This window comes from Panthera leo, chromosome B3, assembly GCF_018350215.1.
Source record: "Panthera leo isolate Ple1 chromosome B3, P.leo_Ple1_pat1.1, whole genome shotgun sequence".
Taxonomy (NCBI): domain Eukaryota; kingdom Metazoa; phylum Chordata; class Mammalia; order Carnivora; family Felidae; genus Panthera; species Panthera leo.
The window spans coordinates 18,574,743-18,588,442 of record NC_056684.1 but is presented as its reverse complement, the minus strand read 5'-3'; the positions used below and the strand labels follow the sequence as shown (position 1 = coordinate 18,588,442).

Genomic DNA, 13,700 nt, shown 5'->3' with positions numbered 1-13,700 from the left:
GCTGGGTGCGATGGAGTCTTGAAGTTCTTATTTAACCTGGAAAATGAACATGTTTGACAAGACACTTTCTAGAATCCACCTAGCCCTAAAACTGACTCCTTCTCTTAGAAGCTCATTTTTCAAAGCCCCCATAAGCCTTAGCAAAATGAATTCATTTCTTAAGGAAATTAGAGACATTGATAGCACCAAGTGAAATGAAAAAAGCCATCAGTGGAAAATAGAATGCACACTTGACCTTTGTACGACACGGGTTTGAACTGTGCTGTACTGCGAATGTATGTTCTCTTCCTTATGATTGTCTTAATAATATTTTCTTTTCTCTAGCTCATTTTAAGTATATAGTATATAGTACACGTAACACACAAAATATGTGTTAGTCCACTATTCATGTTATTGATAACATTTCCAGTTAACAGTAGACTACTAGCAGTTAAATTTTTGGTGAGTCAAAAGTTATACGTGGATTTTCAACTGTGCAACGGGCAATGCCCCTAAACCCCATGTTGTTCAAGGGTTATATTCTAGTTTACACTGGTGAGTTGGGCAGTTTAAAAAGCAACTTTTGTGTCTGGCTCTGAAATTCAAGAGGAAACATTCTGTGTACACAGACAAGCCAATCTCAGGGTATGTTTTCAGGGATGTGGATCCAAACTCCACAGGACATAAAGGGCTAGGTACTACGTTGACTCACACTCAGAATTATAGGCAGCTGGGGCTGTGATCTTGATCCTGGCATTCTGTGTCCAAGAGATTTGACACCAACCGAAGGTAATTACCATGTACTATTACAAAGTCAGCCAGTTTTTTGTGAGCTCCCCAAAAGAAAAGGAAACTAGCAGAAGCTGGAAGTGTGTTCATTACTTTAGGGATCAGATGCTTGAGTCTTTGGACATAAGTCAGTTCAGCTCTGTGCCCCCATTCCTGGCACCCACTCTTCAAAGGGGTATTTTGACTTCATGACTTTAATTGAGGAAGGCCATTTTTATCCCAATTTCAGAGCTTTCTTTCTTTCTTTCTTTCTTTCTTTCTTTCTTTCTTTCTTTCTTTCTTTTTCTTATGTTTATTCATCTTTGGGGGTGGAGGGAGGAACAGAGAGAGAGGGAGACACAGAATCCAAAGCTGGCTCCAGGCTCTGAGCTGCTAGCACAGAGCCCGACACAGGGCTCAAACCCACAAACCATGAGATCATGACCTGAGCTGAAGCTGGACGCTTAACTGACTGAGCCACCCAGGCGTCCCCCAATTTCAGAGGTTTCTATTTCTTCTAGTGTATGGGATGCTTCCAAACTGACTGCCAGTCTCCTTTCACAGTGGCTGTGATTTCAGCCCATCCTCTGAACACACATCTTCTCTGCCCTCTTGGAGTGCCAGGCAGATGACATTTGCCAATATTGATGCCTCTTGGTAATGTGGGGGCTCCAGAGCCCCCTTTAGGGCTAGTAACACGGTCTCCGCTACATACGTAACTTGTCCCTCATTCTTTCCACCACCGTTTTGTGCAACCAAAGGTTGTTGCCAGGTGAGAAGGGGATTCTTAAAAGACTTTGCAAAAATTATACTCATCCACTTCAATCGTGGAATGAATAATATTGTTAATAACGTGTTCTAGAGGGCCCAGGTCATTTCTGGAAAAAGTTCAGTTGCATATAGATATCTTTGCTAATTCAAAAGAATGCTATCTAAAGTGATCAGATAGTGATGTGCTCTCTGTAATGGCAGCTGCTGAGACCTTCACTGAGGGGCAGCTCAGGTGGGCAGATCACGGTGAGCATGTGAGCCCATACGCTTGGGCAAGTGGGAGAACTGAACCAAGTAGCTGTGACCCTTTGGCTGCTGATCCAAGGTCCAGTTCACTCTTCAAAAGGTTCTGGGTCCTCTTTATGCGTGCATTTTCTTGGGCCTTTAATAATTTGTGGGAGGGTTTCAGGCCAACATTTGCATGAGACAAGTTCTACTAGCCCAGTGACAACTAAAAGTGTGCAGAGAACAGTGTAGGGAAAGGCAATGCAGGAAAAGAAATGGGCTGATTCCAAGAGACAGACTCAATGCTGCTGTGTAAGCAGAGTCTTGGCACTCTGTCAAAGCAGACAGGTAGTGTTCCAGAAAACACTGTGGCTTGACCTTTAGCAAGTATTTAATTCCTTGTTCCACTAGAGCAAGCTTGATTTGTTTTTGATTTCTGTTAAGTGTTGTAATTGCTGGGAAAGATTTGTAGTTGTGAAAAGGTGCTTTGCAGAACATGCATTATGGTTTGTATTTTAATATTCTCTGATTTGGGCTATTTAGAAAAACCTCTTTTTTCTGGCATACCCGAAGTCAGCTTTTTTCAAACTGTGGATCAGTTTTTCAAACTGTGCAGATCAGTAATCCAGTTTCCTAGGTCTCAACCACCGTTTTTGCAATGAAACAGAACAGAATAAAACATGTCAGTGTTTGTCTCACAGAGTAAAAATAATTAATTAGGGGTGATTTTCATTATTTCCAATTTTATGCTTCAAAGTCAGTCCTGCTAGTACCAAGGGCAGAGTCAGAACAGGGTGAGGAGGTATAAGGAGACCACTGGTGCTCTGTTCAGTAGGAAAGGAGAGGGAGCTTTCTTATGCAGAGAACTGACCTCAAACAGAACTGAGTGTCTGCCTCCTGGGTGCCCTGTCTCAAGTGTGTGTGCAGAAGACTCCAGCAGGGGTCTGTAGAGCACTGCGGTTCACAGTTTCTAAGCTTAGAGTAGGGTTTTCATCCGATCTGCCTTTCTTAGCTGTGTGGCCTTCTAAGTTACTTAATCCCTCTGAGCCTCAGTCTCCTCTCTTGTAAAGTAAAGAGACTGGCTCCTATGTCTTGGGTTACTGTGAGGAGGGAATGTTATTGTTCACACTAGCTGCTTGGTCCAGTGCTCAGCACATAGACATTTAGAGCATGAGTGTCTATAGCAGCCTTATCCACAATTGACAAAACTCGGAAGCAACCAAGACGTCCTCCAGTAGGTGGATGTGTACATAAACTGTGGTACCTCCGACGGCGGAATATTCCTTAGCAATAAAAAGAAATGAGCAATTGAGCCATGAAAAGACATGGAGGAACCTTAATGCACATAACTAAGTGAAAGAGGCCAATCTTAAAAGACTACATACTCTATGATTCCAACTATATGACATTCTGGAAAACACAAATCTGTGAGGCAGTAGACAGGTCAGTGGTCACGAGGGGTTGGGGAAGAGGGAGGGATGAATAGGTGGAACACAGCGGACTTTTAGAGCAGAGGAAAAAAATCCGTTTGAGGTTTCCACTGCTGTTACGGTTTTATTATAGACGGCATATACAAGATAAAATTGAATATAACATGAGCTTTTAGCAATACTTTAATACCCATCATTTCCGATTTATATTATATAATCTTGCATAACATGCAACCACTTGTACATCCATCTAACAAACTCTCACTATCCAAAAATCCTTTCTGAGCTTGATGCATCATCTAGGGCCATGGTTCTCAATCCTACTGGACCCGTATCCCATTCGCTAGCCTGAAATTAAATTCCCAGATTAAGGGGGCGCCTGGGTGGCTGAGTCGGTTGAGCGTCCAACTCTTGATTTCAGCTCAGGTCATGGTCCCAGTGTCACAGGATTGAGCCCCGCGTTGGACCCCATGCTGAGCATGGAGCCTGGTTAAGATTCTCAATATCTCTCTCTCTCTCTCTCTCTCTCTCTCTCTCTCTTAAAATTAAAAAAAAAATCCCAGGTAATATAACTCACCTATAATCATAATTTCAAAATTAATATAATGCTACAACTGTAATAGAAAAAGATATAATAAGAGGCATTTCTGATAAAACATTCATTTCATGTGTAACCTACATGCAAAACTACACTCAAGAGGATCCTGGGGTCAACAGATGCCGTGCTTGCTCATGTGGAGACTCACCATGAATGGGGCAGCTGTAAACACAGACTGATGCAGGCATGTTGTGCTGGGACTCAACTTCCCCCCGGTAGTGTTGTGTCATCTGTGACATGGTTTTCTGAAATTATGAAGCCCTGAACAAAACAAAGTATAGCCTTCCTTTGAATTGTGTACATAGTTATGTTCCTGGAGAATTGAGAGTATATTAAAACCACACAAGAATTACTATGCTTGAATGTAAAATGGAATTAGGTTCTAGGCTTGGATGATTAAACACAGAAACACAGTTTCACTTACACAGAGGTCTGGCAGGATGCTAGGATGTCAGGCACATTGTAGGATATATGGTATCTCTAGCCACTGCTTACTGAAAATCAGTGATGCTCCCCAACCTTTGTGACCATTAGACGCCATTGATTTCCAGAAGGCTCCACTGGTCCAGGACCCCTTCCTAGAGGTAAGAGGGCTGGAGATGTGGCTTGGGGCAATGGGAAGCATCTTCTAGGACCAGTTCATATCTCAGCTGAAGCAGCTCCTTAAGTCCTGGAGAAATGGGACAGTAGATGCTAGTCTGCTTTTCTGGAGAGAAATTTATTTCTTTATTCTTACTCAAATTTCCCCTTGTTCCCTACAAAAATCTTTTGAAGAAGGAGACTCAAGGGGCGTGGTCCATGAAAGCAATCATCAGCCACGCATGATCCTTCCCTGAAGGACCCCATCTGCAGAGGGGAACAGCACTTCTGATCCCTGCTCCCAGCATATCATAAAAAGATTGCCTTTCTCCATTGCATAACAGATGAGACACCAAGTTTATGCCTCCATGTTTACAGTGAGCCTTTTTACTTTAAGACCCTTTCTGTGTTGTTGCGGAAAAGAACCGATCGTACTGAGAAGAGCCCATGATGTGACATTTCTGTGATTAAGGCAACAGAATATGGGTACGTTGGGTTTTTTCAAAAGCCGTGTTTGCAGGAAGATTGTACACAGAGGAGGTATTCGGTTACATATACCCAGAGGTGGTCAGGTTTAGTCTGGAGGTCACAAAAGGAGAAAGTGACTCATATGGCTATAGATGGCATCTCAAAAAATGGGGTGTCAGGAACCAGCCTTCATCTTCCATGTTCTTTTTCTTTTTTTAAATTTCTATTCGCTTTGGCGGGGAGGGGGGCATGGAAGAGGCAGAGAAATAGGGGGATAGAGGATCTGAAGTAGGCTCTGTGATGACAGCAGAGAGCCTGATGAAGGGTTCGAACTCATGAGCCAGGAGATCACGACCTGAGCTGAAGTCGGATGCTCAACCAACCGAGCCACCCAGATGCTCCCATGTTTGTTTGTTTGTTTGTTTTCTTTTCTAGTCTAAGTTTAATAGAGATGTTTGTGAACTGGTTTAGAGGGGTGCGGGGTCATGGCCAACACTGACCTTGCCCAGAGCCTGAGTTCTCAGTATTGTTCTAATAATCCATACCATCTTTTCTGTTTTGGAATGAAGCCTGATCTGTAGCAATGTCATTCTTCTGAGAGTCTTCCTCCCAGAATTTCTCTGAGAATACCTGAGAGAGGTGGGGGAGCCTATACCCCTTCATTAAGAACTGCCCTTGAAAGAGTCCCTGCATAAAGAAAATAGAACCCATCCTAATTCCCGACAATAAGAGCATCTTGACAACCAAAAGGCCTACATGAGTAATACTTTACTTAGCAAATGCATATTGGGAAAACCATAGTATTTTCTATCTGAAAAGAAATATGATTAATTTTTAAACACCATCGGGAAAATTGACTTTTTCCCATCTGTATAAAGTTTGATGAATCTATACACAGGTATAGATTTGTGTAGCCATCACCATAATGGTGCCCCTGGCATCCCTTCTCCATCCAGATAGGTGGTATTTTCAAGAAGAGCATGTAAATGTGATCTCGCTGTTAGTGAGTTCGAGCCCGGTGTCAGTGTCAGTGTGCACTCGCACTGTCAGTGAGGAGCCTGCTTAGGATTCTCTCTCTCTCTCTCTCTCTCTCTCTCTCCCCCACTCTTCCCTTGCTCTCTCTCTCTCAAAATAAATAAACTTTAAGAAAAATGTATCATTTTTTAAAAAGAAGAGAATGTAAATAACATTAGTATGTCATATGGTAGGTATCCTTTTAAAACTAATTTATTTTCACTTAGCATAATGCCTCTGAGATTCCCCCAATTTCTTGTAAATGTCAACACTTGGTTCTTTTTCATTGGTAAGTAGTATTGCATTGTACAGATGCACCACCATTTATCCATTTACTGATTGAAGAACATTTGGGTTGCTTCCAATTTTCGCAGTTATGAATAGAGATGTTATAAACATTTGTTTTTATGTGAACATAATGTTCATTTCTCCAGGGTGGATACTCGGAAATAGGATTGCTGCCATATATAGTAAATGTATGTTTAACTTTATAAGTAACTGCCAAACTATTTTCCAAAGTGCCTGTACCGTTTTGTATTTCCATCAGCAATGTGTAAGAGTTCCTTCCAGTCACTCTGCGTCTTTGTCAGCACTTGGTATTGTCAGTAATTTTAATTTTAGGTATTCTAATGGGTTTATAGTTGTATCTCATCCTGGTTTTAATTTGCATTTTGCTAACAGTTAATGATGTTGAACATCCTTTCAAATGCTTTTTGACATCCTGTATCCTCTTTAAGGAAATGCTTCTCTTTGCATATTTTGCCCACTTTTCAGTTGGTTTGCTTTTTTCTTATTGTTGAGTTTTGAGAGTGCTTTATTATGCATACAAGTCAGCTATGCGGTTGGCAAATATTATTTCCTAGTTTGCACCTTGTCTTTTTATTCTCTAAATAGTGTCTTTTATAGTGGACTTCATTTTGATGAAGTCCAGATTATTGGTTTTTTCCAATGGAGTTTTTTGTTGTTGTTGTTGTTGTTGTTGTTGTTCCACATCTTGGAACCCCTCACCCAACCTAAGGTCACGTGTTTCTTCTAAAAGTTTTATAGTCTTGGGGCACCTGGGTGGCTCAGTCGGTTGAGCGTCCGACTTCGGCTCAGGTCACGATCTCGTGGTCTGTGAGTTCGAGCCCCGCCTCGGGCTCTGGGCTGATGGCTCAGAGCCTGGAGCCTGCTTCCGATTCTGTGGCTCCCTCTCTCTCTGACCCTCCCCCCGTTCATGCTCTGTCTCTCTCTGTCTCAAAAATAAATAAACTTAAAAAAAATTTAAAAGTTTTATAGTCTTATATTCTACATTTAGATCTATGATCCATTTTGGGTTGGCTTTTGTGTAAGATATGACACTTAGGTTAAAGTTTAGTTTTTTGCCTATGGATTTCTAATTGTTCCAACACTGTTGGAAACACTATTCTTTCTCCATTGAATTCCTTTTGCACCTTTGTCAAAACTCAATTGGCCATATTTATGTGTGCCTATTTTTAGATTCCCTATTCTGTTCCACTGATCTATGTGCTTATCCCTTTGCTAATACCACCCAGCTTTGATTACTATAACTTTATAGTAAGTTTCAAATTTGGGTAGTTTGAGTCCTCCAATTTTATCAGAATTGCTTTAGCTCTTCTAGTCTCTTTGCTTTTCCATATAAATTTTAGAATCGGCTTGTCTATATGTACAAGAAATCTTGCTGAGATTTTAATTGGTATTGTGTGGAATCTGTAGATCAACTTGGGGGTAATTAACATTTTTACTATGTTTAATCTTCCAATCCATGAACATAGTATATCTCTCCAATTATTTAGATCTTTGATTTCTTTCGTCAGAGTTTTATAGATTTTATATACAGATCCTATATGTGTTTTGTTAGATTTATACCTAAGCATTTTATTTTTTGGAAACTTTTGTAATGTTACAGATATTTAAATTTCTTTTTTTAGTCAGACATTGCTAGTCATGTTAGTTTCCTGTGGCTGCTGTAACAAAACTTGATGGCTTAAAACAGCAAACTTGATGGCTTAAAACAGCAAATTTATTCTTTCACAGTTCTGGAGGCCAGAAGTCTATAATCAGTTTTGAGCTGAAATCAAGGTGTGGCAGGGCTGTGTTCCCTCCAGAGGCTGTAGGAGAATCTGTTCTTTGTCTTTTCCAACTTCTGGTGGCTGCCAGTATTCCCTTCTTGCAACCACATTACTCCAGTCTCTAACTCCATCTTAACATTGCCTATTCTCTGTGTTGAATCTCCCTTTGCCTCTCTTATACACTTCGGATGGCCTTAGGGCATTCCTAGATTATCCAGGAGTCTTCTCAAGATTCTTAACTTAATCATATCTGCAAAAACTTTACCATATCGGGTAACAGTCACAGGTTTTTAGGGATTAGTACTTAATATCTTTGAGGACATTTTTCAGGCTACTACATTATTGTTTAGAAATGCAGGGCACCTTGGTGGCTCAGTCAGTTAAGCTTCCGACTTTGGCTCAGGTCATGATCTTGCAGTTGTGAGTTTGAGCCCCACGTCAGGCTCTGTACTGACAGCATAGAGCCTGGAGCCTGCTTCAGATTCTGGGTCTCCCTCCCTCTCTGCCTCTCCCCTGCTCATGCTCTCTCTCTCTCTCTCTCTCTCTCTGTCAAGCAATAAAATAAACATTAAAAAACATATAGAAATCAAGATTTGTGTGTGTGTGTGTGTGTGTGTGTGTGTGTGTGTGTGTGTTAACCTTGTGTCCTGCAACTTTGTGCTAAACTCACTTATGAATTTTAGGAGCTTTCGGTAGAGTCTCTGGGATTTTCTACATAGATAATCATGTCATCTTCAAATAGTGATGCTTTTACTTCTTTCTTTCCAATCTGTTTGACTTCTGTTTCTTTTTCTTACCTTATTACATTGACTAGGACTGCCAATACAATGTTGTATAGGAGTAGTGAAAGTAGATATTCTTGCTTTGTTCCTAATCTTAGGAGGAAAGCGTTCGTTTGGTCATTCATCATTAAGTATGATGTTAGCTTCTATTTCTTCTTTGCTGAATTTTTTTTTGATCATGAGTGGATGTAGAATTTTGTCATATGATTTTTCTTCATCAACTGATATAATTATATATTTTTTCCTTCTTTAGATTATTAATAGGTTGAATTACTTTCATTGATTTCTAAATATTGAAACAGCCTTGCATTACTGGGACTAACCCCACTTCATTGTGATGTATTATTATTTTTATACATTGCTGGTTTTGATTTGGACTATTGTGTTGAGGTTTTTTTATGTGTATATTCATTAGAGATATTGGTCTGTAGTTGTTTTTTCTTATGCTGTCTTTTTTCTGGCCTTGGTATGTGGGTAGTTCTAGCCTCAAAATGAATTGGGAAGTATTCCTTCTTCTTTTTAATGGAAGATATTGCGGAACTTTGGTGTTATTTCTTCTTTATATGTTTCATAGAATTTGCCAGTGAAAACTTCTGGGCCTGATGATATTCGTTTCCAGAAGATCTATAACTAATTTAATTTATTCTATAGTTATATGACTTTTTTAGGTTACCTATGCCATATTGGGTGAATTTTGGTAGTTTGTAGTTTTTGAGAAATTAGTCCATTTCATCCAAGTTGTCAAATATATATGCATAATATTGCTCATTGTATTCTGTTATTTTTATAATATTTGTAGTATCCATAGTTGAATCCTCTTTTTATTTTCTGACAAGTTGTGCCTTCTCTCTCTTTTCCTTTGCTAGTGATTTATCAATTTTATGGATCTTTTCAAAGAACCAGCTTTTGGTTTACTGCTTTTTCTCTATTGTTTTTTCTGTTTTCTGTTTCATTGATTTCTTTATTATTTCCTCCCTTTTGCTTGCTTTGGGCTTATTTTGCACTTCTTTTTTCTAATTTCTTAAGGTGGAAGCTCAAATTATTTGAGACTTGTCTTCTTTTTAATATAAACATTTAATGCTATAAATTTCCTTATAAGCACTATTTAGCTACCTTTGACAAATTTTGATATGCTGTAGTTTCATTTTAATAAAAATGTTTTCTAATATCCATTGTGACTTACTCTTTGATCCATTGTCAAGTGTGTGTTGTTTAATTTCCAACTGGCTTGAGATTTTCCTATTTTTTGTATTGATTTCTAGATTAATTCCATTACAATCTGAAGTATACTTTGCACAATTTCAATTCTTTAAGTTTGTTGAGATTGTGTGACCCATGATATGTTCTACCTTGGTGAATGTTTGGTTTTTGAAATTTGCATTTTCTTTCTGAGTTTGGGATTTGGGTTTTCTTAATCACTCAAGCCTCTTTCTGGAAGGTTGTCACTCACATCCCATTCCTTTCTTTCTCTAGGACACCCACGATGTGCGGAGTGATGATGAGGATGGGTATGAAGAGGACGAGGAAGAGGAGGAGGAGGAGGAGGAAGAAGCCACCAAAGGCAAAGAGAGAGACTGTTTGAAGAATGGCCTCGGGGCCAACAGGCATCTCATTCTCAACGGTCAACATGGCCGTTAGGTTGAAGTCCATGCAGCTTCCGGGTCACAGTGTCCTCTAAGGGCTGCTGGAAGCCAGAGTTGCTTCCCCCTCCACAGCTGTGGCCTACAGGAGCCACAGGGACCCCAGATTCTGCCCTTTCCTCTTTTCAACCACTACCTTCCTCTCCCCCTGAGATGTATTTAACAAAATGTTGTTAATTTGTGTTTAAATGTTAAATATAGCATCCCTATGGATTTTACTTCAGTTAGGACTCAGACTGGTCAAAGATTTCAAGGATTTCTCCAGAGGCCCATTTCAGTTCAGTTGTGTTCATTCATATATGTGAGACTGGTGGTTTTCCATGTGCTCATGTCATGCCAATAGGACTTTGCACCTTGCCACCTTGCTCACTCTCAGGATTACTTGAGAGGTTCTAGGGGAACCCACTTTTTCAGGTGTGTTCAGCCACAGAGAACAGCTCATTGCCTCCCAAAGTGATGTAGAGGATGCAATGCAACAGTGGCAGAAGGACCAAAGGAGGTGACCAGGCTTCCAGGGCTCACTGGCCACTTTCTGATGTGTGTGGTTTTTTTAAACCTTCCAAGCCTTGGTGTCCAGTGGGAATAGTAATATTTGCCTGGCCTACCTCATGGAGTTGGAGTAAGGATCAAATGAGATAACAACAGAAGGAAAGCGTATAACTGCCAACTGCAATGTGACTGTTACCTGACCCTGTTTTCACTATGATGCCAACTCTGGGAGACAGAAACCTGGCTACACTTGGCACTGAATGGGCCTGAACAAAAGGCACAATCTTAAAAAATTTATTTTAAATGTGTCTGGAGATACCCAGAAGTGCAAATATCCAGAAGGTTGTTTCCATTATATTTGGTAACAGCTACCCAGGGATGATTCTCAAATTCCCCCAAATTCTCTACCCCCAGGTCCCCTGGCCAGTGGAGGCAGCCTGGGCCCCAATTCCTTATTGTCTTTTGCTGGCCTCTCACTCGCTTCCTGAGAAGGAAGCTTTCCTGCCCCTGCCCCTGCCCTGAGCCCCTCCTTCAGGCTGGCAGAGCTGCCCAGACAGCAGTAGGATCCCTCTGGGGGCCTGTCCCGGAGAGTCAGACCCAGGGCAGGCTGCTCACCTAGCCATTATTTCCCGGAAAACCTGAGCCTTTGGGGCATGACATGTGTGCGAGCTGTTGACCCAAGTGAAATCTTAGAAACAGAAAGAGAATGCCACACTCTTTCATCTCTGCTATGCAACCCAATCAGACTGCTCAACAGTAAGACAGAACAAAACAAAAGGCTGCAAAATACCCCCTGAGAAATGTCCAAGGACAAGTGTTAGAGTCAATGGCAGCTCTTGGGGCTGCAGACCACTCAGATACAAATACCAATACAGATACAGATACCAATACAGGCTGGTGGGTCAGTAGCCTGCTGGTGGCCCCCTCAGGGGGCACATCTGAGCCCAGAGTGCAAGGCAGACCTGAGACTTAGGGTTCAGCTGGCTGAGGAGAGGCTGAGCCTTGCAGAGGAAGAGCTTGAACGGAACACACAAATACCCCTCCACACACACACACACACACACCAATCTCTCATATTTTGGGGGCCACATTTTGCACTTTTGTCCCATTTGCTTGGGGCCCCTATTATAAAACCAAGCGGGAGTTAGGGCTGTGAGGGCTGGCAAGACATCCACACAGGCCCCCCTGATGCAGGCTGCTGCTGCTGAGTGGAAAGGCACAGCCCAGCAAGGGTTCCCCGGTTTTTATTCTTTAATAAAAAGATGTTTTTAAAATCTTCAGGATAAACAAAGACAAAACTCAAAACCCTTGCTAATTGTTTCCCCATCAAGATCTCTTCCTGAGGAGTCATTAGAACAACAGAAAAACCTATGTCAAGTTTTCTCTGCCTGTTATTTGCTTTTATGAGTACAATGACATAGGCATCATATGTACAATGTTATATTATAAATCTAGAATGCCTCCACTCCCTTTAGGACATAGCTGTTAAATTATTATTAATATTATATTATATTATTATTATTGGTGGAAGAAAAATCCCATTGAGACACTATGTTTTATGTTTCCAGTTAACATACTGTTTTTTTCCTTGATTTATATTGGTCTTGTCTCTGTACCAAATTATCTTCTCACTTAAGGTAAAAACATGTTTATTGGCTGCTCTAGCCTCCAGTTCTTTTTTTTTTTTTTTTCTTATTTAAATGTGAAAGGTAAACTTGATAGGCCAACTTCAGCTCTCTCTGATACAACCGGAAGCACTGAACTACCTCTGGAAAGGTAGATACGCATTTTTGTAACATCCTCTATGGCTTTTGTGGTCATTTTAAAGGTCACCTCTCTTCGTACCAGAACCAAGGGCTCACACTATGCCAGATGACTTTATAAAAACACAGTCCACTGTGCCACCAATGTTATAATGGTGAAGACTTACAATAAAGCAAAGGCAGAATCCGGAGGAGTAGATTCAGCACACACATTGCTTGGCTTCTGAGAGATCATTATCGCTCTCACCGACAAGTGGAAAAAAATAGATTTGCCTCTAGAAATGCCCTGCTGGAAATCAGAGGGAACAGGGAGAAGGGTAGAACCAAGTTAAGACATTAAGGCTGCTGCCTTTGGCATATCAGACTCCAGACAAGAGGAAATAGGCCTGACGGGGGTAACCTTCTTGGCTGTACACAGTGCGGACAGACCAGTGTGGGCTGGGGTCTAACCTGGGTCATGGCATCTGGGGCCTGTGGTGCAAGGCAATGTTGAAGTGCTAAGAAAGGGGACTGATCCGAAAGGAACTTTCTTGACTACATTTTCACTGTGACTGTAGAGCAAGTAGACATTCAACAGATAAGAGAATGTTACGAGCAACTTTATGTCACTAAATTTGAAGGTGTGAACAAAATGTGTAAGTTCCTAGAAAAATGCAACTTGTTAACATGGGCACAAAAAGAAGTAGATATTTAAATAGCCATCTAAATGAAACAAAATTCAATCCAAAATTTTGAAATCCACTCCTCTACCCCCTACACACACAAAATCTTTAGGCCCAGATGGTTCATCCAGTGGATTCTTCCAATATTTAAGGAGTAATTAACACAGGTATTATACAAACTTCTGTAGAGACCAAAGGAACACATCCATACCTGTCTCATAAGGCCTGCATAGTCTCAATACTAAAATCTGAAAAGAATATTAGGAGGCAAAAACCCAACAACTATTAGCTAAATCATTTGTGAACCTAAGTACAAAATTCCTCAACACAAAGCAAACTGAATTCAACAATATGTAAAGAAGAGAATGCATGACAGACAAGTTGGGTTTATTTCAGGAAGTTGTGGTTGATTTATTATTTGAAAATCAATGTTACCATTTTAAAAGAGTAAAGGAAAAAG

At 40.7% G+C, this 13,700-nt stretch overlaps 1 protein-coding gene across 8 annotated transcripts in view; it reads left to right on the top strand.

Annotated features, from left to right (window-relative positions):
• Positions 1-12,472, top strand: part of CERS3 (ceramide synthase 3) — a 125,304-nt gene extending 112,832 nt beyond the window's left edge. For all 8 annotated transcript variants that reach the window (XM_042941157.1, XM_042941156.1, XM_042941161.1 and 5 more), the window contains one exon: positions 10,160-12,472. In XM_042941157.1, coding sequence (XP_042797091.1) covers positions 10,160-10,324 — 165 coding nt within the window. In that variant the 3' untranslated portion in view covers positions 10,325-12,472. The remainder of the gene's footprint in view (positions 1-10,159) is intronic.
• The last annotated feature ends 1,228 nt before the right edge of the window (positions 12,473-13,700 follow it).